At 39.2% G+C, this 27,818-nt stretch overlaps 1 protein-coding gene across 2 annotated transcripts in view; it reads left to right on the forward strand.

The window, feature by feature from the left end:
- Window positions 1-27,818, forward strand: part of smarcc1a (SWI/SNF related, matrix associated, actin dependent regulator of chromatin, subfamily c, member 1a) — a 218,938-nt gene that overhangs the window by 76,993 nt on the left and 114,127 nt on the right. For both annotated transcript variants that reach the window (XM_043687999.1, XM_043688000.1), the window contains exons 14-18: window positions 6,945-7,072; window positions 13,939-14,010; window positions 20,976-21,089; window positions 25,923-26,076; window positions 27,444-27,560. In XM_043687999.1, the coding sequence (XP_043543934.1) occupies window positions 6,945-7,072; window positions 13,939-14,010; window positions 20,976-21,089; window positions 25,923-26,076; window positions 27,444-27,560 (585 nt within the window). The remainder of the gene's footprint in view (window positions 1-6,944; window positions 7,073-13,938; window positions 14,011-20,975; window positions 21,090-25,922; window positions 26,077-27,443; window positions 27,561-27,818) is intronic.

The raw sequence follows: 27,818 nt of genomic DNA on the forward strand, positions 1-27,818 counted from the left end.
TGTAAGAAACATGGAAAGATTGAATAGCCAAGATATGCCTTTTAACAACTATTGTTTGCATACTTGAATCTGTAGCTCCAAAACAGTGATGAGGCTTATACTCATCACTTTTATTTTGTGATGCCTGTTGAGGGGGAAAAATTCCATGGATAAAATCACATTTTAAATTATTTTATGATATCTTAAATATCCTCTGAGTAGAGTCTTTGCTAATTGTTGACAGCTTGGTCTGCAAATTGCTCCCTTATTGAACCCCAGTCTTCAAACCCAGAAGTGAAAGTCTGTTAATGAAATTAATATTTAGGAAACTTGGTCACCAAGAATGCAGTGATCACAAGTGAAATACCATTCAAGTTTTCTGCCTTGAATAGTATAATTATATAATTGTCATCCATGTCATTAAAAGAGAGTAAGAATAAATGGGTTTTTCGAGGATTGGCAGGCTGTCACTAGGTACTGGATCAATCAGAACCTGGGACTGCAGCTGTTCACTATAGCTGAATGATTTGGATCAAATGTAATATTTCCAAATTAGCAAATAATCCAGAGTTAAGGGGAATGTTTCTTTAATTTGTGGGATGAGGTATCACTGCTCAGACCAGCTTTTATTGCCCAAACCTAAAAGCCCAGGAGGCAGTTAAGGGTCAAGGTTCTGGAGTCGTACTGAGGCAAGACCAGGTAAATCCTTCTCTCAGTGGCATTAGTGAACCAGATTGGTGATCGTCAGAAAACCTTTGATTTCCTGGTCACCATTAATCACCGCTTATTATTGCATTCATATTTCACCCATTGTCCTGGCTGGATTTGAACTCCGATCCCCAGAACGTCACTTGGGTCTCTGGATTAATAGTTGAGTGATATTATGAGGCCATCATCTCCCTCTTTGGTAAGGAGCATGTGATGCATCTTCAGGAGGATTTTGGTCAGCTCTGGCAAGAATATGGTGTTTAGAATATGTCATGGGAAAAATGATGTAATCCATTTTGTGTGGAAGAACTGATGTGCAGAATATTTCTTAAACAGTGAGCGATGGGAAAGTGTCGGTGTACAAAGGAGCGAAGCTTGTCAGTTCAGGTGCAGTGAATGAAACTAAGGCTAAGGAACAATAACCTCTTTGTTTGTTTGAATACGAGAGTAATCAAGTCTTCCTTTAATTGTTGAGGAGCTTGGTGAGACAGTACCTGGAGTATTGTGTGCAGTTTAGATCTCTTTATCTCTGGGAAAGATGTATTGCCATACACCAAGTGCAGGAAGGGTTCACAAAGTTGTTTCCAGGATAGCAGAATTGTTGTATTAAGAGAGATTGGGCACCACGAGACCTGTTGTCTGTAGAACTTTGAAGATTGTTCGTTGAAATGCACAAAATACTTCAATGGATAGAGAATGTAGCGACAAGTGAGATGTTGCACCTGTGACGGAATCTCGAACCGGGGACACAATTTAAAAATGAGGGAGATGCCACTGAGGTCTGAAATTAAGAGGTTTTTTTGTCGACTGCAGAATAATGTCAACATTTGGAATTCTGTCAGGAATCTGTCCTTAGCATTTTTAAGGTAGATGTGGAGAGATATCTGATTACAAATGGCACACCATGTTATTGAGATAGGATGAGTAAAGGGCATTGAAATGTTCAGTTAACCATGATTGTATAGAATGGATGGGAGAATGGGCTATCCCCCTGTTTCTATGAATTGGGGGAAAACAAACTGAAGTCTCTGTTTTACTTTGTTTTTGGTAGAGCTGTATAATTTGGAAATGGATGAGAACTAGTTGAAAAAAGAAGTGAGTCAAACAGTGAGGGCAGTAAAGGACAAAGCAGAGAACAAGGTAGGACTGATAAATTAAACTGCATTTACTTCAATGCAAGAGGCCGAACAGGGAAGGCAGACAAACTCAGGGCATGTTAGGAACATGGGACTGGGGTATCATAGAAATTACAGACATGTTGCTCCAGGATGGACAGGACTGGCAGCTTAATCTCTCAAAATAATAGGGTTGTTATGGTAGGGGATTTTAACTTTCCAAACATAGACTGGTACTGCCACAGTGTTAAGGGTTTGGTGGAGAGGCATTTGTTAAGAAAAGTACAAGAAACGTTTCTGATTCAGTATGTAAATGTACCTACGAGAGAAGGTGCAAAGCCTGACCTACTCTTGGGAAATAAGGCAGGGCAGGTGACTGAGGTGTCAGTGGGGAGCATTTTGGGGTCAGCGGCCATAATTCTATTCATTTTAAAATAGTGATGGAAAAGGATAGACCGGATCGAAAAGTTGAAGTTCTAAATTGGAGAAAGGCCAATTTTGACGCTATTAGGCAAGAACTTTCAAAAGCTGATTGGAAGCAGATGTTCGCAGGTAAAGGGACGGCTGGAAAATGGGAAGCCTTCAGAAATGAGATAACAAGAATCCAGAGAAAGTATATTCCTGTCAGGGTGAAAGGGAAAGCTGGTAGGTATAGGGAATGCTGGATGACTAAAGAAATTGAGGGTTTGGTTAAGAAAAAGAAGGAAGCATTTGTCAGGTATAGATAGGATAGATCGAGTGAATCCTTAGAGTACAAAGAAAGTAGGAGTATACTAAAGAGGGAAATCAAGAGGGCAAAAAGGGGACATGAGATAGCTTTGGCAAATAGGGTTAAGGTGAATCCAAAGGGTTTTTACATTAAGGACCCAATGGTAACTGTGGAGAGAATAGATCTCATGTAATACAGGGAGAACTAGCCATTTGGATACAAAACCGGCTCAAAGGTCGAAGACTGGTGGTGGTGGTGAAGAGTTGTTTTTCAGACTGGAGACCTGTGATCAGTGGGGTGCGACAAGGATCGATATTGGGTCCACTGCTTTTTGTCATTTATATAAATGGTTTGGATGTGAGCATAAGAGGTATCGTTAGTGAGTTTGCAGATGACACCAAAATTGGATGTGTATTCGACAGCGAAGAAGGTTACCTCAGATTACAATGGGATCTTGATCAGTGGGCTGAGGAGTGACAGATGGAGTTTAATTCAGATAAATGAGAGGTGAAAACCTTGGTGGGACTTAGACACTTAATGGTAAGGTATTAGGGAGTTTTGGTGAACATGGAGACCTTGGAATGCAGGTTTGTAGCTCCTTGAAAGTAGAGTCACAGGTAGATAGTGAAGAAGGCTTTTGGTATGCTTTCCTTTATTGGTCAGAGTGTTGAGTGCAGGAGTTGGGAGGTCATGTTGCGCTGTACAGGAGATTGGTTAGGCCGCTTTTGGGATATTGCATGCAATTCTGGTCTCCTTCCTATCGGAAAGATGTTGTGAAACTTGGAAGGGTTCAGAAAAGATTTACAAGAATGTTGCCAGGGTTGGAGGATTTGAGCTATAGGGAGAGGCTGAACAGGCTGGGGCTGTTTTCTCTCATGCTTTGAATGCTGTGAGGTGACCTTATAGAGGTTAATAAAATCATGAGGGGCATGGATAGGGTAAAGAGACAAAGTTTTTTTCCTCAGTGGGGGAGTCCAGAAGGAGATGGCATTTTATGGGAAATCACTACTGGTCATAGTGACCTCCAGACCCTGAACAGTAACCACAATGTAGGACACTGTATACAAGAAAAACTACTGGCTGCTTCTAACAAAGGAACGTAAATAATCTTTGGTGACTTTAATCTACATTTCGAATATTGTATGCAATTCTGGTCTCCCTCCTATAGGAAGGATGTTGTGAAATCAAAAAGGGTTCAGAAAAGATTTACAAGTTTGAGGTATTGGGAGAGGCTGAATAGGCTGGGGCTATTATCCCTGGAGTGTCAGAGGCTGAAGGGTGATCTTAGAGGTTTATAATATCATGAGGCATATGGATAGGATAAGTTAGACAAGGTCTTTTCCCTGGAGGGGAGGGAATCCAGAACTCGAGGGCAGAGGTTTAGGGTGAGGGGGGGGGAAGGATATAAAAGAGACCGAAGGGGTAACGTTTTCACTGAGGGTGGTGCGTGTATGGAATGAGCTACCAGAGGAAGTGGTGAAGGCTGGTACAATTTAAACCTTTTAATAGGCATCTGGATGGGTACATGAATAGGAAGAGTTTAGAGGGATATGGGCAAGTGCTGGCAAATGGGACTGGATAAATTTGGGATATCTTGTCGGCATGAACGATTTTGGACCGTAGTATCCATGCTGTGCATCTCTACGACTCTATAACTACTTCGCACTGTTATGAATACTGTTAAAGCTATGAACTCTGACAACATTCTGACAATGACACTCAAGACCTGTACTCCAAAACTTGATGCACCCACAGTCTCGCTGTTCCAATACATCTGAAATATTACTCTCCAGCAACAATTACTGGCCTGTGCTCCAATATTAGTGAAGTGAAGGGAGCAGTCATCAACAGTGCTATCCAGCAACACCAGTTTAACAATAACCCACTCCCAAATGCTCTGTTTGAGTTCTGCTCAAGTTATACAGCTTCTCACATACTTGAGCCAAGGCTGCAAATGGATATCAAGGCTGCATTTGCAAATTGTAGTAAGGGAATGGATTTAGTGTTGAAAGCAAAGATAACTGTGCCAGCTTTCCTCGTTTCAACTTTTCTCACTCCTTTCTTTGTATGAGCTGTTGATTGTCGACTTAAAGTATTTTGTTTGAGTATGCACTATGGGCTGAAGTACCTCTGATTTGTGAAACTTGTAGGCTTGTCTTGAAGCAGTCCCTAACCTGTTGCTGGAGGTTTGTGGAATGAACTTGACATCAAACATAGCTGACCAAGAAACTTTTCCACTATTGTCACCTGTCATTGTTGTATTGTAAGGATTTACAAGATTAAACAACATACCTGGCCAAGTCATGAAATAAAAAAAAAACCTGGAATTAGAAGTCCACTGGTGGTTATGAGCTAATTGATTGTCTGAAGGGCCTGTCTGGTTGACTGAAGTCCTTGGGAGAGGGAGGCTGGCATCCTTACCTGGTCTAAGCTTTCATTGGTTGTGCCACAGATGGAATACTGTGTGCAGTTTTAGTTTCCATTCTAATTGAAGGACGTTATTAATGTCATAAGAGGGTTTTTAAAAATTTCATATATAGGCTGTGGGAATCTCTGCCTCGGCCAGCATTTGTTACCTATCCCTAATTGTCCAGAGGGCAGTTAACTATCAACTATACATTGTCTGGTTAACAAGTGACTCCAGACCAAAGCAGAGTGGATACAGTGGTTTCCTTCCCTGGGGGCATTGGTGAACCAGAGTTTTTTGCTGATGAGTGAAAATGTTTTCATGGTCATCATTGGTTTGCTAATTCCAGATACTTCTTGAAATCAAATTCCACATCTGCCATCTCAGGATTCAAACTCAGGTCTTCAGAACATTGCCAGTGTCTCTGGATTAATAGTCCAACGATAAGAGCACTAGGTTGTCATGTCCCCAAAGGAGATTCACCTGCATGTTGCCGGAGATGAAATGTTTCACTTATGAAGAGAGACTTGCAAGGCTGGTTTTGTTTTTCTTGAAGCTGAGGGGGGAATCTCATTCAGGTATGCAAAATTAAGAGGTATAGTCAGACGATCGTGCGAATCTGTTCCCCAAGGTAGATGGCATAAGTTGAAGTTAAGGAACGAGTAATTTAGAGAAGGTATGAGGAGAAGTTTTTTCACCCAGAAGGAGGTCGATACATGGAAGCATGCTGCAAGAGTGGCTAGTGGAGGCAAATGCTCTGACAGCATTTAAGAAACATCTGCATGAGTATGTAAAGTGCTATGACATAATAGACTAATGGACCAAGTGCAGTGAAGGGATTAGTGTAGTTTGGTCTTTATTCGTTGGCGTTGGGCCTGTATTTGTGCTGGATGACTCTGTCGTAGTGTGGCATCAAGAAGCTGAGCAAAGCTACATTCCTGAGGAATTGGGGAAAACTCTGATTCCAGTCATATCCATCACAAAGGAAGATGGTTGTTATTGGAATTCAGTCATCTCAACTCCACATCTGTGCTGGAGTTCCTCAGGGTAGTGATGTAGGCCCAGCCATCTTCTGTTGCTTCATCAGTAACCTGCTATACATCACAAGCTCAGAAGTGGTGATATTTGATGTTATGATCCCAACTGGACCAATCAGATGCCAGACTGTAACCTGGCTTCATTGAAAATGTTTTGTTTCTGTTTTTAACGACAAAGTCTGTCGCTAAAATGTAAACATGCAATTTTGCATATTTGTTTTCCACAACAGAACTGAACTTTACGAGGAAAACCAATAAAATTAGTGAATTGAGACAATTTTGTTTTTAGAAAACAAACTTCAAGATTTTAAACCACACAGGAATTATAATCCCATTGGTCTCAAAAACACTCTCATATGGTACCTCAAATCGCTTGTTGGACACAAGGCATGAGTGCTTCTATTGATCACTGTACCAAGAGCTTGAGAGCAATCTTTGGGTTACCTCCTTGTCACCTACTTATGGTAACATCTTTGACTCTTGATCTTCAGTGATAATGTGGTGATTAACAACCATATGTCAATTGAGTTTTGTGGATGTCATAACAAGTTGCAGATACTTGCAACTCTGAAGAGCTTTCAAAGTAACCAAGTCAATGTCAGAATTCTCATTATTTTTGTGATTTACAAATGTTTGATTTTTTTTTTGTAAAGTGTTAAATGGAAATCTCTCGATCAATTTAAAGCTATAGTTGAGTTAATTAAAATACCATGACACCGAGACTCAAAGCTGTTCTGCCTGTCTAACATTGTATTTTCAATTGTAATTCATTAACTGAAATTGAACTTGGCGAAAATCACTCGACCCACAACATTAACTCTGATTTCTCTCCACAGATGCTGCCGGACCTGAGTTTTTGTGTTTTTGTTTCTGATTTACAGCATCTGCAGTTCTTCAGGTTTTTGTCCTGGCATTCATTCAAGTGTTATGCATGCCTTTTGATTTCCAGTGATTTAACTGAGAGCCAAATGATTTGTGAACTATTCTAGGAAGAAGAGGACAGTTCCAATGCCAAAGGTGATCATATACGTCCTGTGGACCAAGCCGAAGATAATGTCACTGAACAGACACATCACATCATTATCCCTAGCTATTCAGCATGGTTTGACTATAACAGGTCAGACAGTTTTGTTTATTACCATTTAAGTCAGTCAGTGAAATTTAGAAAAATATCAATGAAAAGTTTCTCTTAAATGTACCTCAGCACTGTACTGGCTTTTTCCTGTTGTGGTACGAAGATGCATACAGTAGTGGACAGAGCTCCCACAATAAGGAGAGCTTTTCGCCTTTCTTTCCTGGGTGATTGTTTGGCTTTTCGAGCTATTTTGGAGGTACGCCTCGAACTTGGTTCTCTTCTATCTTTAATCTTCTCGGTCGAAGGCTGAATTTTTCTGTCATGTCAGGGACTTCTCCAGTAGCTGTTCTTTTTCAGTGATTGTTACTGCATCACGACCGATGCACATTGTTCTGTTAGATCTAATTTTCCCTCGGTATCCATCAGCACTGACTCTGTTCCGACTCTAAAGATTCTAGCATCAATTAAGAAACCCAGTTGTTGTTTGGAATGAAATAACTCAACTGATTTAAACTCTGGTCATTTATAGTGTTCAACTTTTGACAACCTGGCAATGAAGATTTGTTTTGTGCATCAGTGGTATAGTCTATTCAGGCTTGAGTGTTATCAGGTATCAGTTTCGGCTACAGTTTAATGTGATCTCCTGCACACTGAGCTTCCATGGTTTGTTCTTGTAATGCTAGAAACTTTGCTTTAAAGCGTGATGTCTTTCTGCCTATGTGTATAGAGCCAAGCAGTGTTTTTCAGGGGCTTTGAATCAGGTTATGTCACTTCAAGGGGAACAATGAACAGGAAGGATTTTAAGGTAAGGAAACTTCAAGTAACTGATGAAATTTCAGATTTTAAGTTCAAGTGCTGCCTTGTTGGGGCTACAATCAGGAATGAGTTGTTTTAATGTGGATCTAGTTTGGGAATAGATATGCACCCTGAAAGTACAAGAGAGCTCATTGGAGATACTGCTTGCAATTATTTTTCAGCTCTGTTTTTCACTGAACAATCTGTGACCAGCATTCCACTGGTCTTTGACTGCTTTCTCCAGCAGGTAATTAACAGAACCAAATGTGGCCCATTAATTGTCTCAAAAATAATTTAGTTTAATAATTGGCTCTCCATGACTGCAAGAAAAGTCAACTCAGAAAATTTGCATTGGTGATGATCCTTTTTGTTATAACACTTGAGTTGGACAACCAAATCCCCTTCCTTATCCCTTTTCAACACAGTAAAATTTAAAATATTCAAATCACCCTCAAACCTTTCCTCGATTTTTGAATAACTCGTACTAGACTTAGAGTAATTGATACCAGACACCAGGTTTATAGTTTAAACAAGATTTAGCAATTTATTAACACCACAATAGCTTTCGCTGATCAAAGATTAAACCACCAGGTGCTGTGATATAATGTCTATGATTTAAACCCAATCTTCTTTGTTCCTGGCCCCCACTCAAAGACAGACAAGGGACAAATCAAATGAAAAAATTATAGAAGAGGTCAGGCCACAAAAGCAAACTCCATGATCTACGACATCAGTACATGGGAGTGTACCTTGTTTTCTGAACGTATAGGTGTGTGTAAATAGTTTCCAGTAGGCTGCAAGGAATATTCATTTAATTCTTACAATGGAGATTTTGTTCTTTGAACTTTCAATAAATTAAAGAAAAGGCAACCAAGGCAGCCATCTTACCTCGATCCTGGAGCTGTGGTAGCCAAAATCCTTCTGATTTTCAACTGACGAATCGAAGTTCGAGCCAGTTTTTGAACTATATTTTGGTTGCATGAGAATGAAATCCTCTTACATTAAAACATCGACTCTCTGTTTGAATAAAATACCTCTCCAGAGCTGAAGTTTCTGTCAAGCACTATCAACAAAAATCAACGTCTTCATAATTTCCAGGCCTGGCTTTTATGAACAAATGTCAGTTTGTGCTCTTGGGAGCAAAAACATTAATGCTGCTTACAGTTCAAAGATCGCAATTACTTCTCAGCTCAAAGTTCACAGCTTCAAACAAAAATGATTTTTTAAAAATAAACGAATCAGTGAAAGTTCTAACAAAGTGTTAAGACCTGAGAATAAGTTGCACAGGGACCTGGAGTTTAGTTAATGCTGTGAATGAGGATGTAACATAGGTGTGATTGCAGGGCTTTGGCCAGCATGGGAAGATTTGTCCTAATAATAATGTATTTTACTTGACATTTGCAGTTTCAAGTTTATTTTGATTACTGTGTGAATTTCAATTTTGGGCATATATTCAGAATAGCTTACCCAAATTGACTAATAAATTGTGACTTTTGCTTGTTTCACAATTGTCCGTTGTATCTCTGCAAGAAACCATTTGCGGTTGTGCACTTAACTGAACAGAGACTTGAAAGGAATAAAATAGTGCAAAGTGCTTCACAATTATGAAATGAAGTATAATTGTACTCTGATTCGTATAAGACATTGTTGGGGCAGACACAAAATGCCTGGTCAAAGAGGTAGATTTGAAAAGATCCTCTTGGAGTAAATTGAGAAAGAGTCTGGTTGTGGGAGAAAATTCTCATGTTTAAGGACCGAAGAGCTGAAACCATGTCAATATGGATGGGAATTTTAAAGTGAGACATTGCTTGATTGGGAGCTATTTTTTAGCCACTGAGCACAGGGATGGTTGAGGGAGCTGAATTTACATCCTCACATGATTGACTCACTATTCTGAGCAAGGTACCAATGTGCCAATATTAGTGACGTAATAGCATCCTTCGGTCACTGATCATTGCAGGTTGGTATTTGGGGAGAATGTAATTTGTTCATGAGCTAGTAATTCTTCAGCAATAGAAGTAACTTGAAATTTGATGCACCAGAAATGGTTGTTTTGTAATTCTTGCATTTTGGTTGACCAAGGCTTTGATACTTGTCTCTTCTGCATAAAAACATCAAGTAAAAGCAAAGTAGTACCTTGTTCTCCTGGATAGAGATGTAAACCTAGCTGATTCACTCAATCCTGTTTCTAAACATTGAGAAAGCTCAAGGCTTTTCTGAATCTACACTGTTTTTGGTGATTGATTATTGCAAGATGGGAGTTTCTGTGAACAAGGTCCCCACTGCACCCCCCCCCCCCCCAATGGAATGTTTGAAAACACATCAAGTGTTAACATGTTTACCATTCAAGTTGTTGATCTGTTTCTTCTTTCTGGGTTATCTTGGTTAATTTGGTTTTTCGTGATGACAAAAAGTCAAAAGACATAAAAGTATAATCCTGCAACACACCTGGCTGAGTTCTACCTTGAGGCAATTAAACTTTAATTTCTTTAAATAATTTGATTTCCATGACTGCAGGAAAAGTCAACTCAGAAAATTTATATTGACTGGTGATGATCCTTCTGAATGCGATTTTATATTTGTTACAACACTGAGTTGGACAACCAGATTTGCATCATGGTTAACAGCTTTTACCATTTTTACTTCCAGTTGATGGTCTAAAACTACAAATGAAATCAAAATAAAATGAAATCTTTAATTATATGGGATGGAAGCAAACCCTAATTCTGCAGGCACCGATTCAAGAATAGCCAGGCACTGTATGCTGTCTGGAGTGTTTATTTGACACAAAATCCGCCATAATAAACATGACTTGACCATACTTTGAGAATGGCAGCAATCCTGTAGGTGACTGAAAGTTGTGGTACAGTGTAAGACTTGTACTTTATCTTTTCTTTGAACTTGGGCATGACTGGCCAAGGTTTATTTGTTGAGTGTGTTGTTGGTAAAGCACAGTAAATCAGACAGCATCCGAGGAGCAGGAAAATTGATGTTTTGGGCTGGAGTCCTTCGTCAGCTGAAGGTGGTGAAGGGCACAGAACAATTGAAACTAAAAGTTATTAAGTTTGGGGGGTGTGGGGAAACTGTGATGGTTGGTGTTGCTGTAGGTGGAAACCACCTTCTTTGGGCTAAGAACCAACTTGTGTCGAATTAATTGATGTCGCATTTGCAGGAAACTCAATTGCTGAACAATGGGTTATCTTCAAAGCGTCTGGGCATAGTCAAAATATATTCCTTCAAATGGGCAATGTAGAGCAAAGAAAACAGCTTCGTGAATGACAATGAGATAAAATTAAAGTGCAGAAGAGAGCTATTTTCTAGCAGCTGTCAGGCAGCAAATGCAGTAGAGCTAGGTTGAATATGGAAGCCTCAAAGAAGAGAACCAAAGAGTAGGTCTTATGAGAAACTGGCAGTCGAGGTAAACTGAAAATCCCAGATGGTCTGTGGACAGATGGAACAAAAAAGGTGCTCAATGGGTCAATTAGGCACCAAAAGAGAGGATTTATGCATGGAGGTAGATGCCACAGGTGAAGTACTAAAGAATGCTTTGCATTTGCTTTTAATAAGGAAGAAATTGCAGCCCCAGCCAAGGGAAAAAAAGGCATTTCAAATGTCAGAGAGGCTAAAAATTGACTAGGTGGAGGTTATCTGCATTTGAGGGAACTCAAACGCGATAAGTGCATACCAAGATAACGAGACAAACAACCATGGCAATTATGGTGGCACTAGCCATACATTTTTTTTTTTGTCTCCTTGGTGCTGCAAGACAAGAGAATTGCTAACATTATGTCCTTCCTCAAGAATGGGTGTAAACAGAAGCCCATTATTTGCAGGCATATAAGTTAGACTTTGGTGGTGTGAAAATTTCCAGAAACATTGAACAGGGAAAAAATTGACAGTCACTTGGACAAGTGCAGTCGAATTGAGGAAACCTAGCATGGACGACATTAGGAAAAATTATGTCCAAGTAATGTGCTGACATTTTTTTTGTTTGAGGAGGAGGAAACCGAGAGGGTTGATTGTTGGATGTTGTTAATGTGGTGAATATGCACTCCAAGGAAGGATTTGAAGCAGTGATGTACAGTTAGTGAAATTAAATTTCTTGGTTTAAAAGATGTGCAAACAACGTGACTTTGAAATTGGCTGAGTGGTAGAAAAGAAGTGATCATTTTGGAGCTGGATGTAGGGTGTCAGTGTTGTTATCCTTGCTCTTCTTGACCCGGATTAATAGCTGAGACTTCAGTGTACATGGCTCAACTTTAGAGTTTGCAGGTGATATGAAATGTGCAAGTATTGCAAACTAAGTAGGATAGTGCACAACTTGACAAGGATAAAGGCAAGTTGGTGGAACAAGTGGGCAAGTGACAGATTAGATTAAATGTGGAGAAATGTGAGGTGATTAATTTATTTCGAAAGAACATGGGTGATAGAAGTCCAAAGGTGCAATCCAGGAACAGTGGGATCTGTGTGTGTCTGTACACCAACCTTTGAAGATGGCAGATCACGTTTAGGGAGTAATTAATAACGCAAGCCACCTTTTGGGATTTATTAGAAAAGGTGCAGAATGCAAGAGGATCTTTTGGATTAATAGATCAGCAATAATACCATTGGACTATTACCTTCCCTAATTGATGTTGGGGAAGTTCAAGTCCCCTGATCTTAATTACCCTGCAGTTATTTTTACACACCTCAGTGAATTATCTATACTTTACTGGTTGGTGACCGATAATATACTTCCAGCTGTGTGACTGCCCCTTCTTTATTCCTAAGCTCTAATCACAAAGCCTTATTTGAACATACTTCTGAGATACCATCCCTACTTACTGCCTTAACTACATCCTTGATTAATAATGCAACATTACCTCTTTTACGCCCACCCCTAATTCTCCTAAAGATCTTGTATCCAAGAGGTTGAGTTGCCAGTCCTGTTCCTCTCTCAACTGTGTCTTTGTGATGGTAGCCATATTGTAATTCAATATGTCAATCCACAACCTTAACTTAGCCTACTTTTCTAGAATACTCCTCATGTTACAGGCTATTCAGCCTCTGCTTATTCCCTTGTGTCATAATGTGATTGAACAGTGACCTCGTTCCTTCACTATATTTATACTGTGTCCCTACTGTTCTAATGTCCTGCAATGACTGGAAACTCTCGGGAGGACAGTGGAAAAGCTGCACAGAGATCCTCCAAACACCCCTGCCGGTTCCTGACTTAAGACTTACTTGGGAAAGCACTGAACACTAACTTCAGATGCACACGGAGGCAAAGTTTAGGCATCTGAGAGGGTGCAGAAACCACTTGAGTTCACTTGTCTGATACCCTCGAAGAACCATCTTCATCTCCTAACCACATGGCAGATTCTGCGGATTGCACATTGACCTTGTCACAGAACCCTCTTAGAAGAAACATGTCATCCTTGATCCTTGAGGACTTCGAAAGAATAAGTTATTTTAAAGTTGCAAGTTTCAATGATTGTTGATATGTGAACAGAAGTCCCTCGACAGAATAACTCGTGTGCACCAGCTATGTTATTTGAATGATGTCATTCAGACTCAGTGGTATGGCAGATTTTTGAGAAACTCAAGGTTGTTAAAAACAGTTTATAAAGTGCTTGTTTTTATTTAAGGTCCTCTCCATCCCTTTTTGAGCCAGATTATGATCTGATTGTTGGGTAGTTGAAATTAAGAGTTTAGCTGTCCAACTGTATTCTTCCTTGACACAGTTTTTCACAGGCTGTAAATTTGGGAATTTGCTGTGTTGAATCTTGGTGGAGTCTCGAGCAATATGTTGATGAGCATGTTGGCTTGCAAGATTTCATAAGTTTACAGGATAATGTAAAAATGTGGATTGAGGGACTTTTGAAGAATTGTAAATGTTCTTGATTATCTCACTGAAAGCTTCAAGTGAAAAGGATGCTTTCAAACGTTAAGAAAAATTAACAATTTTTATTTTTCCTGAAGAGCTTCTGAGAGTTAGCATAGTACTTTATGTTCTTGCTATTTTATCTTGTTTCTCGGATTTTTTATTTTATGAGCAGGGTGTGAAGTTCTTTCATTCTTGAATTTAGAAATTTGCTTAATGAGTTAATGATTTGCATTTCCCTGTCTTTTAGTATACATGAGATTGAGCGTCGTGCCTTGCCAGAATTCTTCAATGGGAAAAATAAGTCGAAAAGTCCAGAAATGTAAGTTTGCCCAATAAATTTTAAATTATTATTCATACAGAGAAATAAGCCTGAAAAGCACTTTCCAAGTTTTGATTTTAATTTTTAAATTGATTATTGGTACTTGGCATTGTTTCGGGTTTCCCACTTTACTCTTGACTGAATAGGATATTGTTTGCAAACAAAAGCTTTATCGAGTGTGTTCATTCAGATAAAGCTAATTTGTGTATTCAGTTAATGAACTTGTGTATTGACCCCTGCTAATAATGTTACCTGATGTTTTTGTCCAATGGCTGTTTTCATTTCCATTTATTTGAAATCAGATTCATTACAGTTTTGAACTTGTGGTTTTCTCGCTTTTTTTTAAAGGTTTTAATTTTAAATCTCATTATCCCTTCTGAAAATATTGTTGGATGGAATTCTGCTTTTACCTGTGCTCTTCCTCAAGAATTGTTCATGGTATGCAGCAGCTGCTTAGTACCGATTGTAGTTATCAACAGACTGACTTTTCCATGATCGACCGGCATTGGTTGTGTATACATCTGCATACTTTTGGTATTTTGTGGACTTTTCATTTGAGTAACATGAATGCTAGAGGTTGTGATAGCAGGAACAGCAACATATTAATGATTTGCTATTGTTGAGTGTCAGAGTCCCGCTCAACTGAATTGGAACTGTATATTTATTAATAAAAGACCAAAATAAGATTCAGTCACCTGGACGTGAGAATACTACCGAATGAGGTAGAGTTGATCCGGCTCTTGCGACCAAAGGTCTTCAATGAGTTCTGAGTCAGAGTTTGTCTTGCATGATGGTTCGTGCAAATTATCTGCTGCCTTGAGTCCCGAACTCACTGTTGTCCTTTGGATAAGTTAAGGTCTCACAGTCTTCAGTCCTTGCAGGTTATCAGTCTCATCTCAGATGAGATGTTGCCTTAGGTTGCTGATACTGTTGCCCTCCAGAGTTGACCAGTCTGTACATGTCTTGTGGTTGTACTAATTCTTTTTTTAATTGAACTTGTTTTTCCCATCAACATGCTCGGAATTGTTGTTACACACCTCAGGAGCAGGTGGGACTTGAAGCCCTGCCTCCTGGCTCAGAGGTAAGGGCACTGCCACTGTGCTCCAAGAGGGTCTCTGCTGATTCTTACTGTTCTTCCTTTGTGTCGGAACAGTTGCAGCAATTCCACATTAAATGGGTTCTTATCACAAGATTATTCAGTAGCTTAGCATGTTAAATTATTATCACATTTCTTTCACAGCTCTTAAACAAGTATAAGGCTTATTTTCTCATGTTTTAAGATTTTAGCAGTTAGCCAAATGACTGTGCCATCTTTTCAGTTATGTTTCCCTAACACAAGATATTTAAATAGTAACATTCCCTCCTAAAGTCTAAGCCCACAAAGTTGATAACATCATTCTAAAGTCTGCTCTTTTCCGCAAGACTTTTTTTTTTAAGAAAGGGAAACCATCAGGTGTGGAATTTTTAGTTTTTTTTTTATAAAATGCTTTAAATATTTGGTAGGTGCAGTACAGCGAGAGAGGCATACTGAGAATTTATCTTCCTAAGTATACCATTTCATCATCATATTGTGTAAAGCATCTCAGAAAGATACAATTCTTTTTGAAGTGAGTTTTGTTTGCAAATAACTGCATTGGATAACTACTACACAAAGTAATGTACTTTTATTTGCCATGAGTAATTATTAGTTTTGCTTTGGTTTTCAAAATTTGGCTTTTATCTATTTTCTAGGTAAAAACATTTTCAACATCACTTCTGGTTGAGTGAAGTTGACATTTGCCAAATGATCACTATATTTTGAGTTCTCCAAAAAAAAACGCACTTGGTGTGCTGGTCAGGAAAATAAGGGAAGAACATAAGATTGTTTGAAAAATAAATCAAAGCAGCATGCCTCAAAATGGATCTTAGAATTTCATACAGTCAGACAGCACAATCAATGATTTACTATAATCATTGCTGATTATGGACTTCAATTCTGATTTCCAGCTTGCTGTCCAGATCCCTTGATTCCCTGAATCCAGAAATTTATCTGACTTTGACTCAATTTACTCAGTATGATGAGAAATCAGATTCCAAGGCTCAATTTAATGAACCTTTATTGTACACCTTCCATGCAACTACGTCTTTCCTCAAATATGGATGTTAAAACAATACAGACGCACCAGACATGGTCTCATCAAAGCCCTATTATTGGACCAAGCAAAAGCAAAATGTTGTGGCTCTCAGAAATCTGAAACAACTACAATGCTGGAGAAACTGAGCATGTCTGGCAGCATCTATAGAGAGAGAAACAGTTCATGATTTTAGTCCAATCTGGAAACATTTTGTACCAGATTCAAAGTGTTTTACTCCACAGATTGTGGAAATACAATCCCCTTGCAATCGAGGGTATAGGCCATTTGCCTTCCCAACTTTTACTGCATCTGAATGTGAACTTTTATTCCAAGGACATTTACAGTTTCACACAAGTGTAAATTAATGAATTTTTCTGTTCTTGTGACCAAAGTGTACAAGTCCGTTTTTTTTTCTCTCCCCACGAACTCCATTTGACATCTTGTTGTGAATTTATTTAACCTGTCAACATCTCTGAACAGATTGTCTTTTCCCTAATCACCACTTACTTTTCTACCTAGCTTTGTACCATCAAAAACCTTGGGTACGTACTCTTTATCACTACTTAATAAGACATTAGTATCAAATATAAATTGCGAGGGTTCCAGCATTGCTCCTTGTGGCAAAGCCACTGAAGCCAGCATCCTGTGAAGTGCATACATTTCAGTTGTCCCATTTCTGCCCATTCTTTGCTTCCTGACCATTAACCAATCCTCTATCCATGCTAATGGGTTACCCTCAAATTCAGTAGCCTCCTCTTGCGAGCTAGCCGTTTTTACTTGGCAGCTTCTCAAATTCTTTTCGAAAACCCAGGTTTCCTATATTGACTGGTTCTTAATCTATCTTACGAATCACGCCCTCAAAAAAACCCAATAAATTTGTCAACACGATTTCTCTCCTTTTAAAAGTAAACCATATAGATTGGAACAAATCATAAGTTTAGTGGGACAGGTTGGCCTCGTGATGTCACTGGAATATTAATTTTGCGACTGAAGTTAATGCTCTTGGGGTTCGAATCAGACCAAGACACAAGTTGAAATTTGAAAAATCTGATCTGGGCTACATGTACCTCCAGAACAACAGTATCGTGACTGACTCTTATCTCCTCTTCGAAATGGCTGAGCAAACCACTTTGTTGTCCTGCAGTAGTAGTTCAAGGCAACAGCAGTTATGGGCAGATAATAAATACTGCCCTGCCAAGGATACCCTCATCATGTGCATGAAAATGAAGACTATGCCATAACAATGCTTTTCCAAGTGATTTTTAATTTTAGGACTTCATTAATAACAAATTCCAGTAATTGATGTTAAGCTAACTTGTGTTTTTATTTTTCTTCTTTTCTTCAAAAGCACTGTTTGCTAGCTTTCAATCTGGTGGGACCAATCTAATAAAAATCACAGTTGGGTTAAATGCCATTACCTTTTTGTCTGTCATGTTTAAAGGATCTGCTCCTTTTTGGGTGGAAACAGGAAAATAGTTAACTTGCTGCAATCACTGCTGTTACCATGTTTTGCCAAAATGCTGAAGTGACTTTGAACCCAATTGGGAGGATCACTTGCATATTTGGGACAAGATCGTGACCATGTTTCACTATGTAGCCTGTTTTCTTGGATTTTTAATCATAGAGTCAGACACCCTTCAGTTTAACTCATCCATGCTGACCAGATATTCTGAATTAATCTAGTCCCATTTGCCAACACTTGGCCCATATCTCTCTTAACCCTTCCTATTCATACACCCATCCAGATGCCTTTTTAAATGTTTTAATTGTACCAGCCTCCTCCACTTCCTCGAGCAGCTCATTCCATACATGGACCACCCTCACCATCCGCCCTTCAGTCCCTTTTTCAGTCTTTTCCCCCCTCACCCGAAACCTCTGCCCTCAAGTTCTGGACTTTCCCACTCCAGGGAAAATACCTTGTCTATTTACCCTATCCGTGTCCCTCATGATTTTAAACCTCTATAAGGTCACCCCTCAGCCTCTGCTGCTCTGGGAAAATAGCCTCTGTCTAATCAGGCTCTCCCTATAGCTCAAATCCTCCAACTCTGGCAACATCCTTGTGCAATTTGAAAGAGTTCAAGGAAGATTTAAAACATCCTATAGGAGGGAGGCCAGAATTGCACACAGCAATCCAAAACTGGCCCAACTTATGTCCTGTACAGTTGGAACATGACCTCCCAACTTACATAGTCAAGGCTCTGACCAGTAAAGGTTGGCATACCAAGTGACTCCACTTTCAAGGAACTTATGAACCTGTGCTCCAAGGTCTCTTTGTTTGGCAACAAGCCAGAGACTTTACCATTAAAGGTATAAGTCCTGTTCTGATTAGCTTTCCCAAATGGCAGGACCTCATTTGTATCTAAATTAAACTCCCATCTTCCACTCCTGAGCCCATTGACACATCTGATCAAGATCCCGTTGTAGTCTGTGGTAACCTTCTTTGCTACCCACGACACCTCCAATCTTGATGCCATCTGCAAACTTAGTCAGCATATCTATGTTTGTATCTAAATTATTTGTATTAGTGATGAAAACAAATGGACCCAACACCAATCCTTGTGGTCATAGGCTTCCAGTCTGAAAAGCTACCCTCCACCACCAACCTCCGTCTTCTATCTTCAAGCGAGTTCTGTATCCAAATCGCTAGTTCTCCCTGTATTCCATGTGATCTAACCTTGCTAATCAGTTTACCATGAGGAACCTTGTCAAACTCCTTACTGACGTCCACATAGATCACGTCCACTGCTCTGCCTTCGTCAATCTTATCTGTTACTTTTTCAAGTTCGTGAGACATGAGCTCCTGTGCTCAAAGCCTGCTGACTATCCCTAATCAGTCGTTGCTTTTCCACATGCATGTAAATCCTGTCCCTCAGGATTCCCTCCAACAACTTGCCCACCACCGATGGCAGGCTCACCAATCTATATAGTTACCTGGCTTTTCCCTACCATCTTTCTTAAATAGTGGAACCATGTGAGCCAACCTGCAATCATCCAGCATCTTATCTGTGATTATTGATGGTACAAATATCTCAGCCTCTCCTATAGCTCAAATCCTCCAACCCTGACAACATCCTTGTAAGTCTTTTCTGAACCCTTTCAAGTTTCACATCATCTTTCCGATAGGAAGGAGACCAGAATTGCATGCAATATTCCAACAGTGGCCTAACCAATGTCCTAAACAACCGCAACATGACCTCCCAACTCCTGTACTTAATACTCTGACCAATAAAAGAAAGCATACCAAACACCCCTTCATTATCCTATCTATCTGCGACACCACTTTCAAGGAGCTATGAACCTGCACTCCAAGGTCTCTTCGTTCAGCAACCATCCCTAGGACTTTACCATTAAATGTATAAGTCCTGCTAAGATTTGCTTTCCCAAAATGCAGCACCTCACATTTATCTGAATTAAACTCCATCATCTGCCACTTCTTGGCCCATCTGATCAAGATCCCATTGTACTCTGAGGTAACCTTCTTCGCTGTCCACTACACCTCCAATTTTGGTGTCATCTGCAAACTTATTAACTGTACCTCTTATGCTCGCTTCCAAATCATTTACGTAAATGACAAAAAGTAGAGGACCCAGCACCGATCCTTGTGGCACTCCACTCGTCACAGACCTCCAGTCTGAAAAACAACCCTCGACAACCACCCTCTGTCTTCTACCTTTGAGCCAGTTCTGTTTCCAAATGGCTAGTTCTCCCTGTATTCCGTGAGATCTAACCTTGTTAACCAGTCTCCCATGAGGAACCTTGTCGAACGCCTTACTGAAGTCCATATAGATCACATGTACCACTCTGTCCTCATCAATCCTCTTTATTACTTCTTCAAAAAACTCAATCAAGTTTGTGAGAGTCTCAGAGTGATCTTTTTGCTCACTATCTCCATGTAGACACAGACACCCTCCCGAGCAGCTCAAGCACATCTCCCTGCCAGTAGATTACTCCCCGTCTGGTTCAGGTGCAAGCAATTCTTCAAATATAGATGTCAATTATTTCAAACACTTGAGTCTTTCTTCCCTCCTCCCTCACCCATGCATTAATCTCCTCTATTCCTTTATCCTTCTATTCCTACCTTGATTTGCTCATAGCACTGTGAGTGCTCCAGATATTACTACCCTCGAGGACCATCTTTTTAAATTCCTGCCTCACTTCTTGTCCCTTCAGAATCTCATCCTTTACTTTGTCGTTAGTTCCAATGTGTATTGCGACCTCCTGCTGGTCGTTCTGACTTCAAAATCAACTTGCGATGACTTGAATACTCGTTCTACACATGCACTAGGAAGTTTGAAGATTCATTTGAACTAGTATTTCTTGAGAGTTTCAACTGTCCACCCTCCTGAAGGTGACTGCAGTCAGTCAAGAGTGGAAAATCAATCTGTTGAAAGTTGTTCTTCCCAGCTAGTGGTTCTGCATGGTATTGCTGTAAGGTTACTTGACAAGCCTATGCTGACAGCACCATGATTGTTAATATTCTTTAAGCATTAAATTATTTGCATTAAAGGTCATGGTGCGCCATGTGTAAAATTGCATGATTTGTAAATCAAGAAAAAAAACTAATTTCTATACTATAATCAAATTCCAGTTTGCTAATTATTTTGAATGCACCTCAAGAATGATCAAAAAACATAAATGTTAAATGAGTTGTGTGTTCTAGCTCCCTACTTCGAATTTACACATGAAATGTGTTCTCTTGCGGTCAACTGAGCATTTCAAGTATAACTGGCAATAACCTGATGAGGGAACAAACTCAGTCCATGCATTTTGAGATTTTCTGTTGCTGTCTCATCATGATCAAAATCTGTCACTTCTGAAGAAAGTCAAATATTTTATTTCTATTTTGCACAGATATCTGGCATACCGAAACTTTATGATTGACACCTATCGGTTAAATCCTCAGGAGTACCTTACCAGTACATCATGTCGCAGAAATTTAACTGGTGATGTTTGTGCTGTAATGAGGTAAGGCTGCTTTTTTGTCAGTCGAGTAGAGGTAACCCCTTCAAAATCTCCAGTAATCACCAACTGAAGAAGGTGTTCATTTGACGATTTGAGTATAGCTCCTGCTGAACCTGGAGAAGATTGTGTTCAACCATGGTGTTAGCCTGTCTTTTAAAATGGCTTTTTAATTTTGTGGGGTTACATTGCATACTGAATTGTTGCTCCTATGTATTATTGTTTTCCTGTAAACAGCTCAAGTAACTTAAATTTCTTGTTTGTTTTTCAATCTAAACCAATATAAGCTATACTGTCCTTAGAGAGTCAATTGATGGTGGAGTAGATGTTGCTTGGCTGTTCAGTTAAGTGACAAATTTGTTTCTTAAAGTGTTTTAATCCTTTGTTCCATATCCCTTGATGCTTGAGAACAAGTGCATTTTGACTGAGTTGTCACAAAATTAGCTAATTTTGTTTTTCACAATTAAAGTATGTCATTATTTCACTATGGAGAGACAAAAGAGAAACTTGCTTTCCCTTTTAAAATGTGAAGGAACAGTGGTGAAGTAGTCTGATTCTTATTGGAGGAAATATTATTTTGTATCCTGCCTTCCTGATTAATCTTACTGCCTCATAAAAAATTGAGAAACTGAGCAGGTCTGGCGGCATCTGTGAAGAGAGAAATAGTTAACGTTTGTAGTCCAATATGAAGCAGAGTTGAACTTGACTTGGGACATTTAACTCTGTACCTCTCTCCACAGATGCTGCCAGACCTGCTGAGTTTTCCCAGCATTTGGCATGCATTTCAGATTTTCAGCATTCAATGTTTACTTTTATTCCAATCTTTCTCCCTCCTCTGGTTTTGAGGATAGTATTCAAGTTTTGAGACTGAACTTGTTGGTTGATGAAATGAAGATGGTGGTTGATAGCCCACTTGTAGGTTGGTAGTTAAAATAGTACATGACTTTAATCCTCACACTATCTATAGTTATCGGCTTCGTTCATATCCTGCTGACACCTTTAGTAACCACTCACATTTTGGCAAAGCAACATTTTTCACTTGTATGTCATTGGAGGAAGCTCCAGTATGAAAGGATACAATTCTTTGAGTGGGAGGAAGTAAGGAAAAAGATCCAGAGAAAGGAATGCCAGTCATTTCAAGGACAGGACCAATTCCAATTCCTGGAAATGTGTGGTCAGAGAAGCAGCCCTAGGATCAGGCTCATTAGCTATGAAGGACCTTTGGAACCTATAGCCATTTGACATAGAATCTTCTAAGTGGGCAATCAAACTCATTAGCGAGTGATTGCCCTTGAGTACGTAACATCTACCGTACAGAATGTAATAACTTGTCAGTATTTGTGCATTGTCATTGTGATAAAATCATCTTAGTGCAGAAGGATGTCATTCCATTCCAGCTCTCTGCACAGCAGTTCAGTCTTTTCCATTTTATTGTTCAATCTTTGTAGCCCTGAGAGTTTATTTCCTTTTGAGCATGCATCCAATTGGCTTTTACAGTCAGTGTTTCTGCTTCTACTCCTCTGTGGGCAATCAGTACAAGGATGTTGTCCCTTGCGTTTTATTTAAAAAATGTTTTCTTTATGCCACCACCTATCATGCCCCATTTCTTGCTCAAACATTCAGAAGTATGATCTGAAAGTAGGAGCATCTTTGTGGTGTCTGCCGCCTTTCCAGTCTGTTATGATCTTTTTTGCGTTTCTGTACAAACTTCCTTCAACCACTTGTGCTACAAAAGAACAACCCCAGCTTTTCCAACTTAAATCTTGGAGATGAAAACACTCTCCTTTTGATCTAACTGGTTTGTCCTCTTTTGAGGACATGTGCACTTTTGAAACAACCAGAATTAGATGCTGTGCTTTATTTGTAGCTAAAACAGAGTTTGATAAAAGTTCAGCATAATTTCTCTGCTTTAGCACTCAATACTTTTCACTGCGAAGGTCAAGTTCCCATATACTTTGCAAATTGCCTTCAATGATAAATGCACATGAAACACCAGGATCCTCTGTCCTGGACATTGCTATATCATGAAGTTTCTGTTGCTTCTCCCTAATCTGTATCACCTTCCCTACTTCTGCGTTAAATTCCATGTGCCACTCTGCTTATTTTCTATTTCCTGCTAAATTTTCCAATTGTTCAAGTGTTTTTATATCTGAGCAAACAATAGGTACAGCACTGAACTTTGATGACCACCACCGTTCACCATCTCCCACTCTGAAAAATAGCCATTTACTGTGACTAGCTGTTTTCACCCCATTTATTTTTAATCTGAGCTCTCACTGACTGACTGTTCCATTTCATGAACCTTAGTTTTTTTTACCCAGCATTTTATTTGAAATTTTGCCAGATATACTTAATTGCAATATCCATTGTATTCCATTCCTGAATCTTCATTTGCTTGGTCAAAAAGAAATTAGTAATCCTCTTTTGCTTTTTTATATTTACTTTTCATGTGCTCGTCATATTTTTCTTGAATTTGGCCTAGAAGAATTCATTTGACTTGGATTTTGGACAATATTTTCATTTTATTTTCTGTCTCCTGACATGAGTTGTGGCATGACTGTCGCTGTACTCAATTAGTGCACTGGTGATCAAATCACTGTTCCCACAGTTGTCATAAATATTAATTATTAACTGATGTGCAATATTACCAAACTGCCTTATTTGTTCAGACACAGGTTGAAAGTAGACTCAGGTTTCTATATTTAATAATACTTTGCACAGGTTATTAGATTGTAACTACAAGTGAATAATCAAATTAAATGAACCTAAAGCTCCCAATTCATAAGAAACTATGCATACGTAGATGGAAACAAGGAAAACAGAAACACTTGGGCAGAGGGAAAATTGGAAAAACCGTTAGGTAGTCTTTGTTCACAAGCTTTGTTCAGTTGCCTTTTGTACATATGAGGTTGTCTCTTCAACCTTCCTCTTTCCATTGCTTTCACTGGTTTGCAGGAGGCACAGGGTGACTGGTTCACTTATGAAAGGTCTTCAACTTATCCAATTATGAGGTACAAACCTGCAGCATCTGCTGAAGGCTCTAAAGCTGGTTTTCTTCAGATTTAAAAAGGCTTACTGCAGACATCTGAGGGAGTCAGTTTTTAGCTACTGAAATCTGCAGGTTTGTCTTCTGGTCTGACTACATTTTTTCTGTCTTGTTCAGAGCCTATGTCATGTAAGCCACACAAATTGCATTCACACAAGTTATCAAACTTCTCTCTTTCAAAACATGCAGCCATTCTTGTAAATCCCAGTCTATGTGGGCATATAATTTAGTGACCGTAATTGTGGTTGAAAATTGTTAAAGACTTAACGTCGTATACTTGAATATTTAATTTTTTTCAGAAAAGAAAGGAAAAAGAGCACTGATTTTTGTCAGGGAAGTAATGTAGGATGGTCAAGTAATTATTTGCCATTTTAGTCCAGAATTTTTTTTTTAAATCACAAAAGTAAAAAGACGTGGTCTTTATGTACATCTATTCCTTGAAGATTATCTGTTGTCCCATTCCTGTCTTTGCTTCTGTTTGACCCCTGCCAAGTGTCCTCTGACCACTCTTCAAATTTAAACAGGTATTTCAGATTTTTCTTAGCACTTATTCATTACTAACCCAAGTCGTGTGATATGGTCACTCTTGATCAAATGTTTCCATTTACCTTAGAATTGGTAGAACTCGTTCATATCCCCAGTTGGACTGACAGCTCATTGGCGAAGGCTGTTCTCTTGACAAGGTCCTTCTACTCTTTATCCTTAAATTAAGGATTGTTCCAACTGACACTTAGGGGTACTTGACCATCCTACATAACTCTTGAATATCTCTATTAATGCGTTGTGTGTTGCAGATTTTTGCTTTGCTGTTTGGAAGCCAATTGAATACCCTCACGTGCTCTCCATCTTTCCTCCGGTATAACCAAATGGATTCTGTCTTTTTTCTGCTCATGGGAAATGTCTGTCAAAAGATATGGTTTATCTGAGAAAACTGATGCTCCCCTTTTACTTTATACCTTGACTGTCTTTTCTGATAGGTTAATGTTTAGCACTACATCCTCAGCAGTTGTCACTAAATTGTATGCCCTCCTAGCAATTTGAGCTTGTAACTCACCAGTATTATTTACCAGATAAATCCATTTACATGCATTGTAAATCTGTCTTTGTATTCTATTGAGTACGGTGTTATTTCCTTTTTGAGTACTATGAAACGTTCTCTCTTTTATGCACCTTATCTCTCTTTGCCCACTTGTTAATGCTGGTTTCCCTGTTCTTCAGACTGGTACCATGGGATCTGTTATCTTGGCCAGAAAACAGTTAGTTTATTGTTTTGTCTGAAAGATAGTATCTGTAACAATTTAATTTTCTTCAAATGAGTTGTAGTATTAACTTGATCATGTTTTAAGCTCCCGTTTCTGAACTCTGTGTATTGAAGTTAAACCGAGTTGATAACTTCACTGCTGTATCTTGACAATATTTTGTTATTTCAACAAAAATGTTTTCATGATATGTGTAGCACGAAAACTGTAGGTTTTGGTCTTAATAACGTGAGCTGATTATTGGTAGTATTTTTCATTTGAATTTTCAACGCCTTGGGTGATTTTGTTATCAGACTTGGGCTGAATTTTGAACATTTTATTGGGTATGATCTGGAAAGGCACCCATACCAGTTCCTGATAACTTTAAATATTTTATTGTTGAGGGAGTTACTGCCAGCAATAATTCTACAGAGTTGCTGTGCTTTTTAACCTGTCATAATTGAAGTGTTTGGGGGTTTCTTGTACCTGCAGAAACCAGGTAATTGTTAACACGTTCTGTGTTGTGATGTTTTACTGTGTGTATTCATGTTTTAGAGTTCATGCATTCCTTGAACAATGGGGCCTTGTGAATTATCAAGTGGATGCCGACAGTCGACCTTTACCCATGGGTCCTCCTCCTACCCCTCACTTCAATGTGCTTGCTGATACCCCCTCTGGCTTGGTCCCCGTTCATCTCAGGACTCCTCAAGTAAGACAGGAGACATCATCTGTTTGTTTTTGAACTTTCTCATTTTCTCTGCACCCTATCCACACTCTTGACACTTGTTAACATAAACTACCCTTGGCCCAACAGGTTATGGAATTATTTAAAGTGATTTGGGTGCATGTTGGCTCAGTGGTTAGCACTGCTGCCTCGCATTGCCAGGAATCTCTGTTCATTTCCAGCCTCTGGCGACTGTTAGCGTGGAGTTTGCAAGTTTTTTTTGCACGTCTGCGTGGATTTCCTCTGGGTGCTCCGGTTTCCTCCCGTAGTCCAAAGATGTACAGGTTTGGTGGATTGCCCATAGTGTTCAGGGATGTGTAGGTGACGTCCATTTGTTCGGGTAATGTCGAATAAAAGGGTAGGGGAATTGGTCTGGGTGGGGCACATTTCGGAGGATTGGTGTGGACTTGTTGGGGCCAATGGCCTGTTTCCACGTTGTTGGGGTTCTCTGACTCTATTGAGTGGCAGGATTACATTTTTACAACTTTTTTGTTTTCTATTCTTAAAAGGTTCTCATAATGGTCATTCATTTAGGTAGTGCTCCATTAAGTTTAAACACACACAATTTGGAACTGTGTAGCGATTTCTATTGCCTTCTAATCAAATGAGAAAATGAGTTGCAGTTTAGATCAGTATCTGCACAGAATTTCATTTTACTTTGCATTTCTACCAGACACCATTTTTCATCTTTGTTTGAGTTCCTGCGATGGAATCATATTGCAACATGCAGTGAGGTTGTGAAGGTTGGGCTTATTCTCATTGCAGTTTAAAAGAACGAAAGGTGATGTTATGAAGTAAGGAAGATTGGGGGAGCTTGATCGGTAGATACTGAGAACATTCCCTTTCATGGGAAAATCTAGAATACGGGGGCACAGCTGACATGTAACAGTTCTTCTTCTGAAGACAACAATGAAGAAGTTTTGTTTCTTTGAGGATCGTTAGTCTTTGTTACTTGCCAGCAAAAAATTCCAAAGGTGGGGCATTCAAGCATTTTAATGCTGAGTTAAATTCTGAATTCGCAAAGGATTAAAAGGAGACATAAACTGAGGCTGCAACTTAAATCAACCATGATCTGATGAAATGGTGGAGCGAGCTCAATTTGCTGATGAGCCTGCTTCTTTACTCTTGTGCTAATTTGTCTTTCAACCCATCTACTGCATTCCATAGAGTCATGCCTCCCTGATGTTTTTTCCTGTCACACCATTTGCTGAAGCTTGTCCAGTTTTACTCTGTTAATTTAACAGATTTTGGTTTGATCAGAGAAATGAACCAATAAAGTTTTAATTGACTTTGACTGTACAAAGTAACAATTTTTAAAACTATGTTCACTCAAATCTCCGACTCTTGTGTAGATTCCTGCCTCTCAGCAGATGTTGAACTTTCCAGAAAAACCAAAGGACAAACCCGCTGACCTGCAGAATTTCGGCCTGCGTACTGACATGTATACCAAGAAGGGCACCTTAGCAAAAGTAAGTGTTTTGCTTTGGTTAGAAAGGATTAATATTAAATAAAACGTCATTAACCATGAGTAGCCGCTGATATTCTGTGATGGAACTGAAGTCCCTGATAGCTTCTTGAAAAGTTGACAAATTTTGAGAATTTACAAGGTATTTGGTAACAGCAAGAGTGTAACACCAAATTAATTTATTTTCAAGATCAAGAAAGAGGAGAATGGGAAGGAATAGGTTTCTTCTGTGCTATAAAATTCTGTTTGCCTTTGGAGTTGC

Source organism: Chiloscyllium plagiosum, chromosome 4 (genome assembly GCF_004010195.1).
Source record: "Chiloscyllium plagiosum isolate BGI_BamShark_2017 chromosome 4, ASM401019v2, whole genome shotgun sequence".
NCBI classification, from domain to species: domain Eukaryota; kingdom Metazoa; phylum Chordata; class Chondrichthyes; order Orectolobiformes; family Hemiscylliidae; genus Chiloscyllium; species Chiloscyllium plagiosum.